The sequence below is a fragment of the Diabrotica virgifera genome, chromosome 2, assembly GCF_917563875.1.
Source record: "Diabrotica virgifera virgifera chromosome 2, PGI_DIABVI_V3a".
NCBI lineage: Eukaryota > Metazoa > Arthropoda > Insecta > Coleoptera > Chrysomelidae > Diabrotica > Diabrotica virgifera.
In genome coordinates this window covers 58962619-58986599 of record NC_065444.1, presented here as the reverse complement: position 1 = coordinate 58986599, position 23981 = coordinate 58962619, and the positions used below count along the sequence as shown (strand labels likewise).

General features: G+C 35.3%; 1 protein-coding gene across 1 annotated transcript in view; it reads left to right on the top strand.

The window, feature by feature from the left end:
• LOC114337325 (neutral alpha-glucosidase AB) overlaps positions 1 to 22208 on the top strand; it is a 39061-nt gene extending 16853 nt beyond the window's left edge. Inside the window, exons 7-11 of the mRNA XM_050643688.1 lie at positions 1396 to 1598; positions 4197 to 4389; positions 8213 to 8523; positions 11463 to 11827; positions 21225 to 22208. Of these exons, the coding sequence (XP_050499645.1) occupies positions 1396 to 1598; positions 4197 to 4389; positions 8213 to 8523; positions 11463 to 11827; positions 21225 to 21954 (1802 nt within the window). The 3' untranslated portion in view covers positions 21955 to 22208. The remainder of the gene's footprint in view (positions 1 to 1395; positions 1599 to 4196; positions 4390 to 8212; positions 8524 to 11462; positions 11828 to 21224) is intronic.
• Positions 22209 to 23981: the final 1773 nt, after the last annotated feature.

Sequence of the window (23981 nt, the reverse complement as noted above, 5' to 3'; positions counted from 1 at the left end):
CCATGTAAAATTTAACTGTTTAGCAACAATACTATTACAGCGATATTGTTAAAGAATAAGGCTATTGGATATTAAAAAAATCACTTAAATCGGACAACAGGTTTAGGAAATTCCAGACATCAAAAATGACCCATTTTTAAGGTGTCCGGTTAATTTTGCACCTTAGTGTATTATCGGTACAACTATAATCTGTACAATTTATAAAACTATACAAATCAAAGAACATTCCTTTTTATAAATGAAATAAACACAATTGATTTGTTTTTATACCAAATTACGATTACGATTCTGACAACTGTCAGCTTTATTTAAAATGTCATGCTATGATATGATTCTCTACATTATTAAAATCATATATTACATCATTAATGACACACTGAAAGACTGAGAAGAACTTTAAATTATAGTCGTATATGTAATAGGTAAATAATCAGTAAATCGGTAAACCTAAATCTTTTTTTTTCGATTATAGCGCCGTCTATCAACAACTGGAATAACTGTTATACATGTGTATGTATCACGGACGTGCCTTTTATTCTGTCACTTGCGTCACACTGAAAAAAGCCTCTGAGAAGAATCATACATAAGTTTGTCCACTTGGGATCTAATTGGCATGTACCAATTGCCTGTTCAGAAAACCTTATGAGATACAGACTTTTCCTTTGTGTTTCTAAAAGACACTGCACACATCTTATGGAAAATATAATGTCACTCAAATGAAATACCATTTACATTAATAGATTGGTCTCGAAATTACAATCATTTCGTCAACTCTGAATTTTAATTAATGATGGCGTAAATTGTAATTAAAATTTATCGAAATCACATTTTTGAAGTCAACAAGACTGTCATTCATAAATACTATTAATCTAATGGCTATTGAAAAGAGCTTACCCAGCGTGAGCTAAGCGGATTAGAGAAACTATATACTTTTGTACGACTGGCCAAATTATACCTACTTTATTATCTATATCTATAAGATAATCACTCAGAAAGATTTATGTAGTACCGAATTACAAAAATTTCTCTCTGACACACGTACAATCTCATTTGATTTTAGATATATTTATATCAATTTACGCCGTTATTATTCAAAATTCAGAGTTGGCGCAATGATATGAAATTATTGTCATTTCGAGACCAATGTAAATTTTATTTCATTTGAGTGACATTGTATTTTCTATAAGATGTGTGCGGTGTCCTTTATTTCGTGTGTAATCTAATTTTATAAAATCCTAATGCGACATGTCACGCAGTCTGTCCGGTACGGTTTCGATATGTAAACTTTGAATGACGTTTAATAAACGTCATTTTATTTTGTTATATCTTTTTATAACAGCTCCAGAATTACTGAACCGAATTATCTAATTTCGAATTTAAAACATTTTTCTTTAGGAAGTAAATCTGAAAATAATGTAGATGTCCACTTCATGAGTGAATCCGGTATAGTTGATATTTTCATTTTGTTGGGTCCTACACCTAAAGATGCTGTCAAACAATATGGCTCCCTCACTGGGGTACATCCATTACCTCAGTACTACACTTTGGCATATCACCAATCCCGTTGGAACTATAACGATGAAGATGATGTTATCACAGTGAGTATTACATAATATTTGGAAAAGTTAATTGAAATAAAGTCACAAAGGATGTATTAGTGGACGGCTTTAACTATACAGGGTGTCCCGAAAAGATTGGTCATAAATTATACCACATATTCTGGGGTCAAAAAAAGTTCGGTTGAACCGAACTTACCTTAGTACAAATGTGCTCATTAAAAAAGTTACAGCCCTTTTAAGTTACAAAATGAAAATCGATTTTTTTCAATATATCGAAAACTATTAGAGATTTTTTATTGAAAATGGACATGTATCATTATTATGGCAGGAACATCTTAAAACAAAATTATAGTAAAATTTGTCCACCCCATAAAAGTTTATGGGGGTTTTGTTCCCTTAAACTCCCCAAACTTTTGTGCACCTTCCAATTAATTCATTATTGTGGTACCATTAGTTAAACACAACGTTTTTAAAACTTTTTTGCCTCTTAGTATTTTTTCGATAAGCCAGTTTTTATCGAGATTCGGCTTCTTTTTTAATATATTTATATACAAATTTTATGGGGGTTTTGTTCCTTTAAACCCCCCAAATGTTTGTGTACGTTCCAATTAAACTATTATTGCGGTACCATTAGTTAAACACAGTCTTTTTAAAACTTTTTTGCCTCTTAGTCTTTTTTTGATAAGTCACCTTTTACCGAGATGTGGCTTCTTTTTCAAAATATACCTAAAAATGTAAGTTATAAATAAATTTTCAGATTATTAACAGGTGTCTATAATCATATGTACTTAACCATATACAAATATGTGGTGGATTCGACATATATTCAAAATACAGTACAAGTTGCCATATCCGGACCTGTCATATCCGGACCTCCCCATATCCGGACGGTTCTGCCGTCCGCATCTACCGATACAGACAGTCCTGCTGTTAGACAACGTACCCTCTCATCCCGACTCAAAAGAACTAAAAGATGGCGAAATAATGTATTATAGGATCTATAAAACGTGTCTATCGACGAAAGTTATTGACGGCTTTGATTACTGGAATATATGAAGGAGAAAACGTTTCAGAGACTATAAAAGAAGTGGTCTTGATATCCGGATTTTTTCATATCCGGGTCGGTCTGTCGCCACATTGATCCGGATATGGCAGGTTTTACTGTATCTCGATAAACACTGGCTTATCAAAAAAGTACTAAGTGGCAAAAAAAGTTTTGAAAACATTGTGTTTAACTAATGGTGCCACAATAATAATTTAATTGGAACGTACACAAAAGTTTGGGGGGGGGGGGTTTAAGTGAACAAAACACCCATAAAATTTTTATGGGGTGCGCAAATTTCACTTTAATTTTTTTAAGATGTTGCTGCCATAAAAATTCCACATGTCCATTTTCAATAAAAATCTCTAAGAGTTTTCAATATATGAAAAAAAAATCGATTTTCATTTTGTAACTTCAAAGGGCTGTAACTTTTTTTGTGTGCATTATTGTGTATAGGTAAGTGAGGTTCAATCAACCTATTTTTGACCACATAATCTGTGGTATAATTTATGACCAATCTTTTGAGGACACCCTGAATATTTTCATTATTAGATAAGTGAGTTATTATAGTCCCTAACTATTTTGAGAGGATAGGTGAATTCTTTATTAATTTTAGGGAAATAAAAGGCAGATATCGAGCACTTCGTCAGACAGGAAGATATCCCGAAACAACAATATTGTATTTTTTATTATATGTTAGCTTCTAGTTTTTGTCAAATTTTTTCTGGCTTTTTTCTATCTTTACAATGACGTTTTTTGGCTTATTTCAGATGCCCCTGAAAATGCTCTTGGAGCGAAAGTATACTTGGGCAAGATTTAATAAATTACGGTTCTCGATATGTCTTTTATTTCCCTAAAATTAATATTCGAGCATTCAACCATGTCCTATTTGAACTCTTTATTGTATTAAAAATTTTCACTCTTTAAAAACGTATTAAGCCAATTTCATATTTGCATTTTTCAATTTTAAAATATTTTTTCTACAACCATGTTAAACCGTTTAGCACTCCATAGGAGCGCTAAAAATGCTACTTTAAAGCACTAGTGCTTTAAAAATTTTAAGTCACTGCAGTTAAAAGTGAATTGCCAAATTGTGAAACGTCAAAATATTTATATTTCATTTATTAACATTAATATTAATAGTACAACTTGCGCAATTTGAAAAAGGTGGATTAAAAGGCTTTTTAAAATTTAATATAAACTGTATTATTGCATTTTTAACATGTTTGTAGAAAAAAACTATTAAAATTTGTTAGAATATACAACAATAAAAATAGATGTTATTCTATAGTTGTTATGATTTACGTATTGACAGTATAGGCAGTTTTGATGTAATGTCAAGAAAAATATAAAAATGGAATGTCAGTCAAGTTCAAGTAAAAGTGTTTGTACGTATTGTCCTGTAATTGAGAATGAATAAATTATAATTGTTGATATATAAGACGTTTGTATAAAAAATATTGTATGATATACGTGTTAAAAAGTACATTTTTAAGGCATTCATGTGCCTTAAACTTTCACATGCGTGCCTTAAAATTGTACTTTTAACACTTATATCATAAATAACTATTAAAATTTTAAATTATTTTTTATAGGTTGTTAAAAATTTTGATGAAAATGACATGCCTCTTGATTATATGTGGTTGGATATTGAGTATCCAGAGGCAAAGAAGTATTTCACATGGGATCCTCATAAATTTCCACATCCAGACGTTATGATAAAGAATTTGACGGCGACTGGTAGGAAACTGATAGTCATTATTGATCCACACTACAAGAGAGAAGCAGGTAATGGATGTCAGAGTTTTCTTTTATTTATAGAATCATTTTTTCATGACTAATGTTCAGTTTTGGATTTCTTCGTTAAAAACCCTTTTTTAGATACCAGCCTTATTATGATCACTTTCAGTGTTACAATCATTATTAAACTGGCTGCGGCATGTTATTCTCTAATTAAATTTGTGAGCATATATAAACAAGAATAAAAAACCGCTAAACGCCGTAAAAATGAGTGGCGCATACAATATTTCAGCTACAAAAGATCTGATATAAATATTACGTGGCGCGAAAATGTATTTTCATTTTGATGCAAAACAAAATTCTAGTTTTATTTTAAAAGATTTTTTCATAATATTTGCCCAATTTGAAGTAAAACGCGCCACAAAACAGTAACTTTGATACAGTTTTAATTTTGAAACTCTTTTGTGGCGCGTTTACTTCAAGTTTAGCAAATATTATGAAAAAATCTTTTAAAATAAAACTAGAATTTTGTTTTGCATCAAAATGAAAATACATTTTCGCGCCACGTAATATTCATATCAGATCTTTTGTAGCTGAAATATTGTATGCGCCACTCATTTTTACGGCGTTTAGCGGTTTTTTATTCTTGTATCAGGAGTTTTTTAAAGTTATTTATAAATTAAATGTATAAAGTTGAATGCATTGTTTCTCGATTACACGTTAAGCTTTATAAATAGTCGCCTTTGTCGTATTATCTCCCAACTGATCTAGTGTCCATCGAATGTACACTAGATTTTTTTCTATTCGAAATAGATTGAAAAAAATATTGGGATGGCCGGAAAATGAACTCGGATTGCCCGTTGCCAGATCAAATTAGCGTCGTAACCACTACAACTACATAAACCATTTAGGGAATAATCGCTAATTGGATTATACTTTTCTAGCTTAATAACTTCTAAACGGCTTAACCGATTTTGTTCACTAAACATGAGTTTGAAACGTATTGACAAGTAATATCTTATGCAACTAAGGTCAAGTATGATAACTGAAGCTATTACAGGAATTATTGAGCTTGAAAAACCGTTTTTCCCATAAGAAATAGAATTGATCATACTTATGAAGCCTATAACTTAAAAATTCGAATTTTCCCGGATATAAGGTATACACCGTTAGATTCGTCTAGAGTCCTTCTACAAACGCTCAGTTATTGGCGTAATTCGTAGGTTGAAATTTTGAGTAATTGTCGAAAAACCAAAATTTTCAAAGTTTAGTTTTTCAGCTTTTCGGCTATACTGAGCCGTGTGTGTGTCTGATCCTGACAGCTTAGACACCATTTGAAAGCCTAACTCAACGCTATTGATTTGGTGTATTTACTGTTCTCCTGTCTCTTCTTGAACCGAAGATATATACCGCCAAAAAATATGCCGTTTTGTACCTACCAAGTCCTATAGCTGGCTTATGGGTAGTCAAAACTCACAAACTACACCGGTTCTGAATCGGCCCTCACCCCCTCTTCAAACACAGAAAAAAAATTCAGATCGGTTTAACTTTTCCACACACATACATACATACATACATACATACATACATACATATAGTTCGTCCGCTATAACTTTTCCCATGCGTCACGATTCATTTTCAAACAAATTAAATCAAAACATAAAGTGAAACGTACGCCGATGTGTGTAGTATATAGTATACAGTATACACAATGTATTCGCGGTGTGCAAGTACTTGGAAGGGAATTGAGAAACGATCGTGCGCGAATAGCGGAGAAATATTGCAACTTTCTTAAATAATTCATATTGTCAATTGAAACTGTCAAATTGACGTACATTTTATATCTAGTGTCATTGAAGAAGAAAAATTATATGTTGCTCCACAATATTAATATGATATGCAATTATTATATAAAGGTAAATTTAATTAATTGTATTTTGCTTGCAGTACTGCATTTTAATAACTAATTTTATTTACTACATACAATTGTTTACGTTTTAATAACATAACCTGAATCTTATTTTTTCTTCTTATTATTTTTTTGGACTATGGCTTTGACAAATATCCAGTAACCAGGACTAATATAATTGGCCAATATAATTAAAAGTGCGAATAAAGTTGCAGAGCGTAGAAATAGGTGTTGCTTTGCCGAACTTGCACGGTCCCAATATACACATCGACGTACGTTTCACTTTATGTTTTGACTTAATTTGTTTGAAAATGAATCGTGACGCATGGGAAAAGTTGTAGCGGACGAACAATACATACATATCCACAAACATTTTCCATTTTTTAAATAAAAATTGACTCGTATTTCTGAGGTCGGTAACTTTTTAACGGTATAACCGATTTTCAAAATTAGACATGCGTTGGAAAGGTAATAATCAGTACTATTAGAAGCCGCAAAGGTCGGAGTTAAATTTTCGAAGTTTTTGGGAGTTTTGGGGACGAGAACGAAAAACGTAAATAGGAAGGGCCGTAAAATCCACACCCTTGGACCAAAATGGATGGCTGACATATGAATGGGTGAGTCTTTTCCTGAACTTTAAGATGGGAGTTAGCCCAATTTTCAATTCAGTCAGATTTAGAAAATCGAAAATTTCGTGTATATACAGGGTGTAACAAAAATACAGGTCATAAATTAAATCACATATTCTGGGACCAAAAATAGTTCGATTGAACCTAACTTACCTTAGTACAAATATGCACACAAAAAGCGTTACAGCCCTTTGAAGTTACAAAATGAAAATCGATTTTTTCCGATATATCGAAAACTATTAGAGATTTTTTAATGAAAATGGACATGTGGCATTCTTATGGCATGAACATCCTAAAAAGAAATTATATTGAAATTTGTGCAGCCCATAAAAATTTTATGGGGGGTTTGTTCCCTTAAACCCCCCCAAACTTTTATGTGCGTCCCAATTAAATTATTTTTGTAGTGCCATTAGTTAAACGCAATGTTTTAAAACTTTTTGCCTCTTAGTACTTTTTCGATAAACCACTTTTAATCGAGATGCGGCTTCTTTTTTAATATGTTTACATAAAAATTTTATGGGGGTTTTGTGCCTTTAAACCCTCCAAATGTTTGTGTACGTTCCAATTAAACTATTATTGCTGTACCATTAGTTAAACACAGTGTTTTTAAAACTTTTTTGCCTCTTAGTATTTTTCAGATCAGGCACCTTTTATCGAGATGTGGCTTCTTTTTTAATATGGTTCAAAGTATACCTCAAACTGTAATTTATAAATTTTTCAATATAATTACCAAGTCTCTAAAATCGTACTTAACAGTACACAAATATGTGGTGGATTTGACAATATATTCAAAATATCTCAGAAAAAACTAACTTTTCGAAAAAGTACTAGGAGGCAAAAAAGTTTTAAAAACATCGTGTTTAACTAATTGTGCCAAATTGATAATTTAATTGGAACGTACACAAAAGTTTGGGGGGTTTAAGGGAACAAAACCCCCATACAATTTTTATGGGGTACACAAATTTCACTTTAATTTTTTTTTCAGATGTTCCTATCATAAGAATGTCACATGTCCGTTTTCAATAAAAAACCTCAAACAGTGTTCGATCTATTGAAAAAAATCGATTTTTATTTTGTAACTTCAAAGGGCTGTAACTTTTTTTAGGTGCACATTTGTACTAAGGTAAGTTAGGTTTAATCGAACTATTTGTGGTCCCAGAATATGTGATTTAATTTATGACCTATATTTTTGTTACACCCTGTATAGTGTCGCGTGTAGAGGGTGTAGGTGTGCGCCACTGGCGAAAACTGCCGTTCTCTGGTAATATACTGGTTATATTACATATGTTAATATATTTTAATTAGTTTCTTTATGGATTTTTTGCTGTTCTAGGATACTTTGTTCACGAAGATTGTCTAGCAAACGACTACTACGTAAAAACAAAAGACGACAAAGTATATGAAGGATGGTGTTGGCCAGGATCGAGTAGCTATATCGATTTCTATAAACCAGAAGCTGCTGAGTACTACAAGAACTTATACAAATTGGAAAATTTTAAAGGGACTAGCCACGACGTTTACATCTGGAACGATATGAATGAACCGTCTGTCTTCAACGGACCTGAAATTACTATGCCCAAGGATACTAAACATCATGGTGGGTGGGAGCACAGAGATATTCACAACGAATATGCTTTAGCACATGTAAGTATTCATTCTAAAAGGTTGCTTTTGCCAAAAAAAGTAATTTTTTATATTTTGCCAACATTTTTTAATTAGATCAACTCTTAGTCCTTCAAATTATGTAGCCATGATATATTTTTATGTTACATACTGTGTTTTATTAAATAATACATTGTACCAATGATATCAGACTTATGCCGACTGTCTGACTTTGCCAGGTTTAGGTATCCAAGTAACCCTTATTAACCTTCATACTTTTGGTGTGTACCCCAGTCCTAGAAGAATTGGATGAATCTCGTCCGGAACCAGGGATTTATACGGCTCAAATGAATTTAGAGCCCATTTGATTTTGTACTTGTTCGCCACTTCTTTGGCCACACGTCAGTTTTCCCTAGAACCATAAGTTATGGTATCCAGTCCAGTTTGCTGCCGTGTGTCTAGGGTATCAATTTTGTTTGAGACTTAGGATATTGCACCCTGAAAAGTTTTTTCAGGGTCTCTTCACCATTCAGAGTGTATTTGCCTGACTCCTTTTGGAGCGAGGGAATACTTATTTGAGGGTATTTTGACAGTCTTTATGGAGTCTTGACATTTCTGCAGTCTGTTCTATCTCCTCGCAATGCATTCTCTTTGCAGTCTGTTCTATATCCTCACAATGTCTTCTCAATTCCTTATTATATTCAGTTAGAGCTTTGCGATAATGGCACCACTCATCTGATCTTTTGGTGAAATTAAATTTTCGTTTGACTTCTGTCCTTTGATTTGCAAGAGGGTCATTCCAACAGTGTACCCTGCTGTTTGAATTCCTCACTATCTCCGAACAGTTGCCTTCGAATGCTGACATGAAAACATTTTGAAATTGTTCGACGGCCATGTCTAGATCCAAAGTATGCCTTATCGTCCCTTTAAGGGTAAGAACAGAACAAGTGGGTGGAGGTGGAGGTCGCGGTCGATATCGATATCCATGTAAAACAAACACATTGTAGTGAATGGAAGAGAACAGAGCAGGTAAGTCGCGGTGGAGGTTTAGCGCGATGCCATCCAGGAGGTTTACATCGATGCTTTTGAAAATAATCAGTTTGTTGTACATGGATGTCTACTGCGCGGCCTACAAGGATGCTTCCCTGTGATTGGTCCGTTCGAAGCCAAGTTGTCATTACCTGCGCTATCTGAGTTGATACTTTTTATATAATCCCTTTTTTGTATTAAATTTATTTTTGAATTTCTAAAGTAATTAAATTCAGTAAATTTTTGGAGGATCTGATTATTTAAAGCCGACATTTCATCACTATCATCACTTGCCTGACACAACATCGTAAAAGCACAGTCTTTTTGTCATTCAAATTTCATTAAACTACTTCACTTGATAGTGGTTTTAGCTCGACTGAGAGCGCAGGTGACCTCCTTGCTATGTGCTGTCGACATCGACCGCGCCTTAAATAGTAGCATCCACCGCGACCTACACCTCCACCTCGACCCACTTGTTATGTTCTTACCCTAACTCTTCTTAAACAATATTCCAGGTCTGTTTGATATGCTTCCCAGTTTGTTTTATGAGTACATATTACAATAAGTTTATTTTAGGCTCATCGCCGGCTATTTCAAAATAGATGTGTCGATGGTCTGAACAAGAAACTTCATCTGCCACATGAGATTTTTTAACAGATCTAGCCACGTGAGTTGTGGCCGCTGTTATATCAATTACTTCATTTCGTTATGAAGTCTGGCCAGTTGATTGTGAAAACCAGTGCCAACAAAACACAAACACACACGTTATGAAGTTGCGAAAGTTGGTTTGTTACCTACGTTTAGTATGTCTAAATCATGTTCAATAACAAACTGTAGTAATGACTTACCTCTTTTATTGCTGTTTGTACTGCCCCAGGTCAGATGGTGAGCATTCTTATCACAGCCAATGAGAATGAAACTGAAAGATAAAGAAAATAAAAGTTTATAGCTTTGTTCGTGGAGGCAATGCATGACTGGTTTCTGACTGATTCGCAGGCGCAGTAACGTTTTCAGCGTTCGCGGTGTTAAAAATCCTAGGCTTTGACAGAAAGTTTTATGTTTGCAGGGTTTTTCTAACTCGTTTATGATCAATCAGAAATCGTTTCATTATGGATTAGAGTGAGGATTTTTAGTCAGCGCAGTACATTGTGAAGTTTTTTGTTTGTTGTTATTTAATATGGTTAATTGGTTAATTTTCGACATCATTAACCTACTTAGTTTTATTTTTAACCTACCTATTTCAACAATTTCGTCTAAAAATAAAATTTAACGTAAATTTATGAAAATATACCTAACTACACTTTTTCTAACTATAATGTAATAAAAAAACCGAAATATAATGATTGTTAAGGTTAGAAGTGCTTGTGTATTTTGAGGTTAGAAACAGTAAGAAATGTCCGAAAATCGTTCGAGGAGAATTGAAACCTGTAAACTAAAAACTAACCGCGCCAAGGCACGTCGTTAATCTCTAATTGATCCGAAATTTGTCGAAAATTAGTCTAACAAAGTTAATGATTAAAAAAATACAAAGATTTCTTCCCGGTGGGGAATCGAGCTCAAGTCACTCGCATGAGAGATGGCGATACTCACCACTGCACTACCCTGTACATTTACATCGTGGTAGCTGTCAGACGTGCGAAATTTAAATAATCGTTGTTTTCTGTAATTTTTCAATTTTCTGTGCAATTTTCTTTTCGTAAGAACCTTCTATACAGTATTAGGAAACTAAAAAAAAAAAGATGAATAAAATCTGGAAAGTCGTCCTTAAATTATGGTTAGATTCTGAGCCACATAAGTTTTGCTTTGGCTGGATATTTTTTTATTAATATGTAATAATAAATTTGTTACTTGTAAACCTAAAACCACATCCTCGTATTCTTCAACCTTTTTCGATAAGATAATACACAAACCATCAATTCATGATATTGTATATTGAAAGTTCCATATTTTAGACATATGCTACATTCCAAGGACTTCTTCAACGTACACCAAATAAACGTCCATTCATCCTCACCAGAGGACACTTTCCCGGATCCCAACGTTACACAGCAATGTGGACTGGAGACAACGCCGCTGAATGGTCTCACTTAGCTATCACCTACCCCATGTGTCTGAGCGAAGCTCTAGGTGGCATGAGCTTCTGTGGTGCCGATGTCGGAGGCTACTTCCACAATCCTGATACGGAGTTGTTGCAAAGATGGTATCAATCCGCTGTATGGTTACCGTTCTTCAGAGCTCACGCACATATCGATGCTAGAAGGAGAGAACCTTTTCTTTTCTCTGATGATGTCAAGAACAGGCTTAGAACTGCTTTAAGGTTGGTATATATTCCTAATGTCTACCATTTTGTTGTTATGGTATATACTCGTGGAGTACCGGTCCGATTTTGATATCAACCGATTGTAGATAAATACTCAAATATGTACTCGCTCTGGTACGATTGGTACGAAGTAACGAAGTAATCAGATTAATCAAAGTAACGATTTGCCTCTCTGTATAGTAATCGTTACTTTCGGTATTCTTAAGTAACGAGTACTTTGTAACGAGTACTTTGTAACGAATAGTTACTTTTTCAGCATTACTAGCACATTGAGCTAATGTAGTCCTGGACCCTTCACTTGTTGCATTGTTTACTTTTATGCTATGCTAAACAGATTGATCCTACATAGAAAAAGTCCTTTGAGGTAAAAGAAGAAGTATTAAATTGGAGAATATTTGAGATGTCATGGAATAATCCAGAAATGTCTAGTGACGTTAAGAACGTCAGAAAATGTATATAAACATAGAAGATGGCGTCAAGTACTATAATTGTAAAATAGCGCAGACAGTAAACAATCCATGGTCTTTGACCACGGTTCTTAGACATTACTATGGTTGCCCAGATCGACTAACCAATGAACATTAAGGGTGCGATTACGTCACGAGTGTACTGTCATTTGAATCGTAATATGATTTTTTTCGAATTCTGAGAAAACTAATAAGTATTTTAGAAAAATTTAAACGCAGAATGAAAGATTACATTATTACCGAGGGCGGAAAGCCCCTTATCATAAACAAGCAGTTTCTTTTGAATGAAATATTTGAAATTAAATATCACACTTCTCTTTTATTTTCAGCCCTGTAACTTATTAAAATAAACATTATAGAAGTTTTCAGGGACTTTCTGCTCTCGGTAATAATGTAGTCTTTCATTCTGAGTTTAAATTTTTCAAAAATATTTATTAGTTTTCTCAGGATTCGAAAAAAATGAATACAATTAAAACACATTAAGAATTTTGACATGCGTCAAAATTTTGCATTTTGCTCCTTCCTCTTAATCGATATTTTTATGTCTTTGATGTATGGAAAATAGTTAAGACAGTTAAGAAATAAAGATGTTTAGTGGATTATAATACCTAATTATGGAAAACTGTTGATATTTATCCATGCAATATTTACGGAAATCTAGGACTTCAATCTCCATTCTACACTGAAAATTTGTCGATGATTTTCCATTAATACTGGATTAACTATTGAACACATACTATCCTTAGAGGTCAGCTAGGATTATGTGAATTAGAATTACTTGTATAATTTATTGTAAGAATTTAAATAATAGGTACCTAATAAATTTGGCCACACTACAGCCTGTACCTGGCATTCTAAAATGTCATCAACATTATTATTATGATAATACCTAATGAACTTTTAACGTTTTAACATACCTTATAAATATATATTCTTTTTTAAACTCCTAGAATAGGTACGATCTACAACTTTCATGAATAATTCAAAATAAGTTTTTACGGGAAACAACACCAAAATTATAAATACAAAAATATAAAGTAAACTAGGAATACCGGGTTGTGAATTGGAAAACGGGCCGTAGGAAACTCAATGTAAAATTCTAAACTGTTTAATTCCAGCTTCCCTAATTATTTTACATCAAAAGACATTAGAAACTATATGTAGGGGATTGAAATCTGTATTGAAAACAACTGCTAAAATTGGTCTACGAATTAAACATATTCAAAAATTTTGTAAAAATGTAATACATTTCAGTTTTTCAGCCCAAAATTAGGCGACACACAGTGCAATAATCACATGCAAATGTCACAATGAAGTTACTATTTTCACATTTTTGAACTGCCAATATTTTTATTTTATCATTTATTGTTTAAAAACAATACAATTGATAAGATACCTCAGTTGCGGAGAAAGTATTAATAATAAAGATTTTTTATTCAGTCAATGGTGTGAGCACTGGTGTGGCCCAACTTTTATACATATACCTACTGTGGCAAATGTATCATATTTTTCAAAATTTTGGAATGCATTTAAATCGTAGAACAATTTTAACTTTTGATTTTAATACAGATTTTAATTCTTTACAAGTATTCTCTCATGACTTTTGATGTAAAATAATTAGGGAAGCAGGAATTCAACAATTTAGAATTTTACATTAAGTTTCCTATGGCCCGTTTTACGATTCACCACCCGGTATAAGATAAAATGTGTATTAATTGTCTTATTATTTAACAATAACACAAATAATACACATATATACACAATAACACACATTCGATGATCGAAAATCATTTAAAAATATGGGATCTTCTAAAAATATGGGATGTATTCTTGTGACGTAAAGTCAAAAATATGTCTCCCCACCACCGTCGGTCAAGAATACCGTAATAAAGTCTAATAACCGTGGTCTTTGACTATGATTATGAAGTAGAAAACAATTTATTGTTCAGAGGCAACAATATAACCTCACACAAAACAGAAAGTGATAGGCTGTCACGAATTTAGGGAGCGTTTACAAGACGAAACACAACTGTTACTCCATCGGGAACTGCTGCCTCACTTTTTCGTCTCCTGAATGCGACCATTGTGTTAAAGTTGTAAAAGTTATAAAATACATGACATGTCCGTCACATGACATGACAGACATGAAAGTTACATGTGAGAACGGGCCGGATTAGCCCATAACCTTAGCAATTACATAGGTACCCGTGTGTCTACTAGCGTGGTGCGTAATGTATACAAATAGATTATTTTAAATATGATAAAAATGATCCCTGTTTTTTAACACCTTCCTAACCGGCCTTTAAGGAGTTATATAGGTCTTGAATGAAAAAAACCCTTTTTCAAATAATTTTATTTTAAAAACCAAAAATCTATTTTATTATATAAATTTACACATAGAAAAGTTGGATAGCTTGTATATTAGTGCACCCTAATATTGCTATGCCTATTTTGGCATTGGATTCGAGCTTGACATGTAACACCGTTGCCATATCCTCTATTTTTTCATACTATCATTTTACATACAGTTGCATTTAAAAAATAGTTTTTTACCAATTTTGTATGTTGTTTTGTTTTGTTTAGTATGTTGTTGTTTTAACCAATTTTGAAAAAATGTGAAAACGTTGAATTATCCACGTCCGTCTGTCCGTCCGTCCGTCCGTCCGTCTGTCTGTCTGTCTGTAAACTCAACTCCTCCGTCATTATACCAGGTAGAATGACAATTGAGGTGTCAAATGAAAGCTTATAATCCAAGGATAGTATTAAAGGTGAGAAATTTGACATTGACTGTCTGTCTGTCCGACCGACCGCGAATATAACTCCTCCGTCACTATACCAGGTAGAATGACAAATGAGGTGTCAAATGAAAGCTTATAATCCAAGGATGGTACTAAAGATGTCCGTCCGACCGCGAATATAACACCTCCGTCACTATACCAGGTAGAATGACAAATGAGGTGTCAAATGAAAGCTTATAATCCAAGGATGGTACTAAAGGTGAGAAATTTGACATCGGACTTCCGGTTTTAGATTTGCAACCGTAAGTACCTACTGTTTTAAAGTCACCGAAATAGTATAAGAGATATATGATTCGACGTGCCTTACCAAGATGAGAACAAATATAGAATTTTGGTTTTTACATCATTTCCGGTTAAAAGGTTCTAATCAGAAGTGTCATATTATAGTCGCAGAAATACATGTAACACATCAATAGAAGCGTATTGAAAAGTCGAGTTTGAATCTTTAGTTTTGATTTTGAAGTCCAATTACTTGTTTTTTAATACAAACAGCTCAAAAGAGTCATGTTAATTATAAAAAAAGTGGATAAATAATTATAATAAATTAAAAAATAGTTTTGAAACACCAATAAAGTAAAAGTTTTTTAATACAAAACGCTCAAAAGAGGTATTTTAAATCAAAGTTACCTTAAAATCGTTATAAAAAAGAAGATCAATTGCTAAATAAAAAAGATCAATGAAGATAAACTGTATAAATGTAAAATTTCTCATCTTTAGTACCATCCTTGGATTATAAGCTTTCATTTGACACCTCATTTGTCATTCTACCTAATATAATGACGGAGGAGTTAAATTCGCGGTAGGACGGACAGCCGCACAGACAGCTTAGGTCAAATTTCTCACTTTTAGTACCATCCTTGGATTATAAACTTCCATTTGACACCTCATTTGCCATTCTACCTGGTATAATGACGGAGGAATTATATTCGCGGTTGGACGAACAGACAGCCTAGGTCAAATTTCTCAACTTTAGTACCATCCTTGGATTATAAGCTTTCATTCGACATCTCATTTGTCATTCTACCTGGTATAATGACGGAGGAGTTATAGTCGCGGTCGGACGGACAGACGGACGTGAATAATTCAACATTTTCACATTTTTCAAAATTGTGTTCGATTTAAACGTTCTTATAAAATTATTATATTATTCTTGTAGGTACATTTAACATCGGTTGAAATTATGAAAGAAATAAACAAAAAAGTATGGCAAGACTGTGACGCACAAACATAAGATTCACATGTAGGTTTCGCAGGGTGCACTAGTATACAAATTTAGGGTTAAAAATTTGGGGGTAATTGTGAATGGCAAAAATAAGAGAAGTGAAGAAGTAACGGAGCGAATACTAGCAGGCAAGAAAACATACTGGAGATATCATAAAATGAAATCACCTTTCAATATCATCATTCATATCACAAAATGAAAAATATTCGAAAGAGAAGTCCTAAGAAGAATCAACCAAGAACTAAAGACATAATGAAGGGAGAAGATATAGTTAGATTTATTAAAGTGTAGAGACTGAGATGGCTAAGGCACAGAGAGAAGAAAAAACGTCCTGCTGATTAAGAATGTCACCAAATGTAAGCCAGAAACTGAAAGACCAAGAGAAAGACCTAGAGAGAAATGGGAGGGCCAGGTCATGAGGAACATCAAAATCCTGAAAGTGAGAAACTGGAGGGAACTATGTACGTATCGAAATGAGTGGAAGAAAATTGCAACGAAAGCCAAGTCATACAACAAATTTTGACAATACACAAGAAGAATGCGGAGTGATTGGGTGCGTTCGGACGACCACAGCGGCTGGACAGCTGAGCCAGCAGTAGCTGTCAGACGTCGCCGCTGGCAGTCAGCGCTGAGAGATTTACTAAGCTTTCCCTATCACGGCTGGATACAACCACTCAGCCGATTTCTGCTGACAGTCAGTCGCTATGGTCGTCCGAACGCACCCAATCACAGCAATAAGCGCATCAGAGAACTCTAATTAAGAGCGGCAAACATTCCATCCGGAATGAAAAGCCTTGATGATGATGTTACCTCCGGTACTATTGCTCGAATTTACTTCAAATTTGGTGTAAATACTCTTGAAGTCATCATCATCACTCAACCAGGATCTATCCACTGCTGGATATAGGTCTCCCTCAGTATTTTCATGTATTTCTGTTTTGTGCTGTTTGCATTCAATTTTTGTCCATCCGTTTTATGTCATCAGACCATCTTGTTGTCGGACGACCTCTACTTCGATATGCTTCTTGTCTTGGTCTCCAGTGTATTATTTGCTGTGTCCATCTGTTATCCGAGTGTGCCCCTCCCAGTTCCACTTAAGGGTCATAATTTTTTCTGTGGCACCTGTCACTCCTGTTCTCCGTCTTATTTCCTTGTTCGTAATCCGATCCCTACGAGAAATGCCTAACATCGAGCGTTCCATGGCTCTTTGGGTAACACAAATTTTATTTCTTATTTTCTTGGTTACTGTTAAAGTTTCTGCACCATATGTAAGTACTGGCAACACGCACTTATGAAAGACTTTTCTTTTGATACACATAGGCAGTTCTGACGCGAAATCGAGGTTGTGGGGTGCCCCCATAAACGACAGAAAGGGGGAAATATGGAATGAATGGATAGCCCAGGCTGGCCTCCAAGTATTAAACAATAACAAACCAACATTCGTAAGGGGGGTCAGCCGAACACACATTGATATTACGTTCGCGAGTGAAGGGCTATCCAGGAGAGTGCACGGCTGGGATGTCCTTGACGATCAGTTATTCACCTACCACCGGTATATACAATACGAAATAAAGGTTAAAGGGGGAATAAGGCGGCCGATAGGACACACGGAGATTTATTTTAACAAAACCAAGTACCTATCGGAGGTCAGGAAAATTAATGAACAAGAGATTTCTGACCTTGGCCAACTGAGAAGAGCACTGCAAAGTGCAGCAAATTTGGCCACCGTGAAGAGAAAAGATAATAAAAAATCCCCCTACTGGTGGACGGATGAGATAGAAGGTCTACGGGAGAGATGCCTCAGAGCTCGAAGGAATTATACGAGAAGCCAGGGCAGCCTCGAGCTCAAGGAAATATATAAAGATCTAAAGAAAACTTTAAATAAAAAAATAAAACAAGAGAAAAAAGAAAAGTGGCAGACCCTGATAAAAGCATTGGACGAAGATATATGGGGCGATGCGTACAAGATCACTATGAAGACGCTGAAAATAATCGCCCCATATAGACTCGACGAAGACCAGCGGATGGAATCAGCTGAGCTCCTCTTTCCTACCAAGGATCATCAAAATTTCATTAAGATATTTCCAACGATGGTAGAGGAGTTCACGGAAGAGGAAGTTAGAATAGCTGGTCAGGAGATGAAGACAGGGAAAGCTCCCGGCCCTGACGGGCTGCCACCAGAGGCAATAAAAATAATAGCAACGGAGAAACCAGGTTTGATCAGAAGAATATACAACGACCTACTGCAGAAGCAAGAGTTTCCCAGGGACTTAAAGGAAGCGAACTTAGTTCTACTCCTAAAGCCTGGGAAACCCCCCGATTCAGCAGCCTCTTATCGGCCAATATGCCTTCTGGACTGCCTTGGTAAGTTCTACGAAGGGCTTATCAAGAAGAGGCTGGAGGGCGTGTTGGAAGATCAAAGAGTGCTATCAAATCAACAATATGGATTTCGAAAAGGTAAATCGACAGTCGATGCCGCGACCTGGATAAGGGACGCGGCTAAAGCAAGTAAAAAAAGATGGGTGGTCCTTGTTCTGTTGGACATAAAAAATGCTTTTAATTCAGCAAACTGGGGTCACATAGTAGACCGAATAGTCGAATTTGGGGCTCCAGAGTATGTGTCCAACATAATAAAGGACTACCTATCTGAAAGAACCGTATGCATATCGAAGAAAAAGAAGAAAGAAATGACCGCGGGTGTACCCCAGGGGTCAGTCCTGGGACCCTTACTTTGGAATATACTATACAACGGGGTACTAGAAGTAAACAGGCAGAGAGGAGTGAGAGCGATTGCATACGCGGACGACCTAGCACTACTGGTCGAAGACGACATGAATAGGGGAATAATACAAAAAGTAAACGAAGCAATACAGAAGACCGCAGATTGGATAGAGAGAAATGATCTAAAGTTAGCAGTAGAGAAGACAGAATCCATTATCTTGAGGGGACCAAGAAAGAGAGATGACATAATATTTGGATATAAAGGCTCTGTAATAAGACCCCAAAAGACGGTTAAGTACCTCGGAATTATTTTCGACGACAAGCTTAAATTCGGACAACACGTACAAGAAGCATGTCGGAAGGCAGAAGAAAGGACCTCTATACTAAATAAATTTATGCCAAATATAGGGGGTCCTGGATCCCAGAAGAGAATAGTGATGGCACAATCCATCTTATCCATAGTTTTATACGGAGCCCCAGTGTGGCACGAGGTCCTTCGAATGAAAATGTATAAAGACGTGCTTCTTAGGACACAAAGGAAACCTCTGATCAGGGTGTGCAGCGCGTATAGAACCGTATCAACCATTGCCTTACAGGTGGTGGCTGGGTCTGTACCGGTGCACATCCTGGCCAGAGAAAGAGTCCGAATGTACCAGAGGGGCAACGGGGCAATAGGTTCAGGTCCACAAGAAAGGAAAAGAAGTCTAGAGATGTGGCAGAGGGAATGGGCAGCCGAAGTCGAGAAGGCGGCCTGGACGAGATCCCTGATTCCAGATGTGGTGAGGTGGTACGAGTGCCGGCATCGGCGCGTCGGCTACTATTTCACACAATTTTTGACGGGACATGGATCGTTCAGGAAGTTTACTCATCGTATAGGGAAAACCATGGACGATCTATGCCCTGAGTGTGGAGTAGTGGATGACGCGCAGCATGTCGTCTTCGTGTGCCCTGCATACCAGGCGGGACGTACCGAGCTGCAGCTGGGACTGGGATCCCCTCTAGGCGAGCCTCACGAGCTAATTGATAAAGCTATCAATAGCAAGAGAGACTTCGACCTGATCATTGCTTTTGTCACGAAGACAATGAAGCACAAAGAGGAGAAAGAGAGGCGACTGCAAGCGGGATGACCGTCTATTTATTTATTTTTTTAACGTTTTTATTTTTGTGTCGCAGATGGCAGCCAGTGGGGGGAGGATCCTTTACATCCAACCTGCGCTGTCTGTCTTATTTTAACTAGTTTTACTTATTTATTTATTTTATCTTGTTTTATCTTCTTATTTACTTCTTCAATCTTATTTATACAATATTTATCATTTTAAATCAATTTTATTACTCAAATGTGTTGCGTGTTGTAAGCGGTAGTCAGCAGGGGGAGGACCTTTTACATCTAACCCATGCTGACCGCCTTTGTATTGTTTTGTTTACTTTCTGTTTTGTCTTGTTTTAGTCTGTTTTTTGTTTTGTATCAGGTAGTGGGGGAGGATTTTTACACCCAACCTCACTGACTGCTTCCTGTTAACTGTAGAATGAATGGGTATGAGTGTGAGTGCGAATTGATGAAAGCACGAATGTTTGGAGTTGCTCGTAACTGTCGGCTGGTATCCTTTTGCTAGTTCATGTTTGATTGGGGGCACCCCGGTCGCCCCACCCGCACATGGGCTGCACGGGACGGTCGTCTTCACCGACCGGTCTTTGTGCGGGGTGTGTGCGGGACGGGGCGGCTGGGTGGCCGCTTAATCTACGGAGTGCACGCAGAGGGTGCCCGGGGGGAGTTATGAGTAAGGTCGACGGGTCAGACATGCTCGCCAAGAGCGGTTCCAGACCTGTCGGCTGGAGGAAGAGGAGGTGAGTTTAGTCGGTAGGCGGTTCGGCACGGTGAAGCGTGACGGATCGAATCCGACACACCTGGGCCACCTTCCCAGACGGTCTTTTGAAGATTCTCACCTCCCAAAAAAAAAAAAAAAAAAAAAAAAAAAAAAAAGGCAGTTCTGACTTAAAGAGGACTATACTTTATATGGAATAATTGAGAATGAATATGGAAAATTTTTTTGAAAGTACAAGACCTATGTAACCCCCGCTTATCTCGGTATTTTACTACACATACATACATATATTTCACTCCTTGTTACAAATTTTTTTTACAGAAATATATTTTTATCAACTTAATTGTTTTTTTTTTTGTACAGGCTCAGATATGCTCACTTACCGCTCTTCTACACCCTCTTTTGGCAACACGAAACAGCTGGAGAACCTGTAATCAGACCCCTCTTCTACCAATATCCAAAGGATGAAAACGTGCTAGATATTGACAACGAACTTCTTGTAGGGGATTCAGTCCTTGCCGTAATGATAGCAGAACCTGGAGCTTCGAGCGTAAGTGTTTACTTACCAGGGGGTGCTAATGAATACTGGCATGACATTGATGACTTCAAATTGTACCAAGGAACCGGAAACTACAACATGCCAGTAACTTTAGATAAGAGTTTAGCGTTTTACAGAGGTGGCAGTATTATACCAAGGAAGGATAGGCCGAGAAGAGCATCTCCTTTGATGAAAAACGATCCATTTACCCTATACATAGCTTTAGATTCTAACAAAAAGGCTAGTGGTTACCTTTATGTAGATGACAACGAAAGTTTTGAGTACAGAAACAAGAAATATTTGTATTTGCACTTTACTTTCGAGGACAATACTTTCAATAGTGTTTTAGTGGATAACACTGATTATCCAACTAAAGAATGGGTGGAGAGACTTGTCATCTTAGGCCCTCCCAAGGACATTAAGGGGGCAAAGCTAACTAGCGAAAGTCTCGGAACTGTAGAGCTAAGTACTTCTTACACTCATGGGGATAGAGTTTTGGTGGTGAGAAAACCAGGAGTTAACATTAGAGAGAAATTTACTGTTAAATTATATTAAACTATATTAAAGGTATTTTTGCTTCCCTAGGAAGAATAATTTTGAAGCATATTTTAGTCATAACTGTTATAAATTGTGATGAGAAATAAATTATTAATTATTTATTTTAAGTTAATATTTTTAGAGAAATTTACTGTTAAATTCTATCAAAGACACTATCAAACACTCTCCTTTTACATTCTTTGTCTTAGGAAGTATGTTTTAGTGATAATTAAGTATTATAAACTCAGAACAAATAAATTACTAACCGTTCATTTGAAGTTTATATTTTTATACTCCCAACAGGAATAAAAACATGATTAATTTTTTAATAATGATTTTAACAGAATAAGGAACAATAATTATTCTCATTCATAGTAGTACACCAGAGAAGAGAAGAACCAAGGTGACAGACGTCATTGAAAGGATAGTCAGGCTAAAATTGAGATGGTAGGACACATAGCCAGAATGACAGATGGGCCATGGACAAAGAGGTTATTGGAATGGAGAAAAAAGGAATGCAAGAGAAGCGTCGGTCGACCGACTACAAGATGGACCGACGATTTAAGATGGCAAAATAAAAACTTGATGAGAGCGGCGCAAGATAGACGGGGATGGAAACAGGAGAAAGGGGTCTATGTTCAGCAGTGGGCTTTTGAAGCTGGATGATGATAGTATGCTTTTTCTCATGAGGATCTTTCAGTGCGTCACAGTTTTTCGATTTCTTTCTAACGCTTTAAATTGTATGTTACAGAAAAAAAACGCACGTCGGTGATTACATTTCCTCGGTGACATTTATAACATTTATTATAGTTGTCAATAGATGGCTCCATAATCGAAAATAAAATAATTTGCGAATTATATAATATATCTACGAATATAATCTGAACAATTTATAAGACTATACAAATTAAAGAAAATACCATTTTATAAATGCAATAAACACAATTGATTTGTTTTTTTGCCAAATTGCAAATAATGACAACTATCAGATTTAACTAAAATTTCATGTCACTAAAATGTATATTATCACGGACTTACCTTTTTTTTCTATCATTTGTGACGCACTGAAAAATGCTCATGAAAAGAATTATAGTACATACACACCTGAAAGTAAGAATTCCTTTCTTTTCTCCATTAAGTTGTTTGGCCACACTGTGACATGTTTCGGTATACAGGATGAGTGGAGAGGAACGCACCAAACTTGAAGGGGTAATTCTACATGAAAAAATAATGACAGTTTGCTTTCTAAACTCTGAATATGCTTTGTTTCCGAGATACGGGGTGTTAAAATTTTTCTTATAAACTGACGATTTATTTATTGCCCTAAAGCCGGTTGAGGTATGCAAATGAAATTTGGTGGGTTTTAAGATGTAGTTATTAGAAATTATTTGACATGCAATTAAGAATTTTATATTCATCATTGGCACGCGTACGGGTAATGGTCTGAAATTATTTAAAGAAAAAAATAGTACGCCACTGAGATATTTCAAATTAAAAACTATTCTTGAATTCCTCGTTCAATCTTTGACAAAAAATGTATCTTCTCTTTTGTTCATGTGAGGCTTCGTTTTCATGCAAAAAATAAAATATCTTAACGCTTACAAAGTATTCGACGAAGTTTCTATATAAATGTGTAGAAATGTATTTCGAATACTTTGTAAGCGATAAGATGTTTTATATTTTGCATGGCAACGAAGCGTCTTATGAAAAAATGGGAAGATTTGTCAGAAATTGAACAAGAAATTAAAAAGAATGTGTGTGTACTTTCTACGCACGTAAGAAGTTATACTTCTATTATATGATTTCAACGAAATTAATATACTTTAAACAGTTTATTTATATTTTATTTAACTATTAAACCAATTTTAATTTACTACTTTTCAAAATTTTTTATTAAAACAGTACCAAAAATTAAAAAATAAAAGAATAAAACACACACAAACCCATTGAAAAATGCCACAAATGATTTCTGAACAATAATTGTCGGAAATTTTTTTAGCTAAATACGTATTTTCTGAAAAAAAATTATATAATAAATATACTTA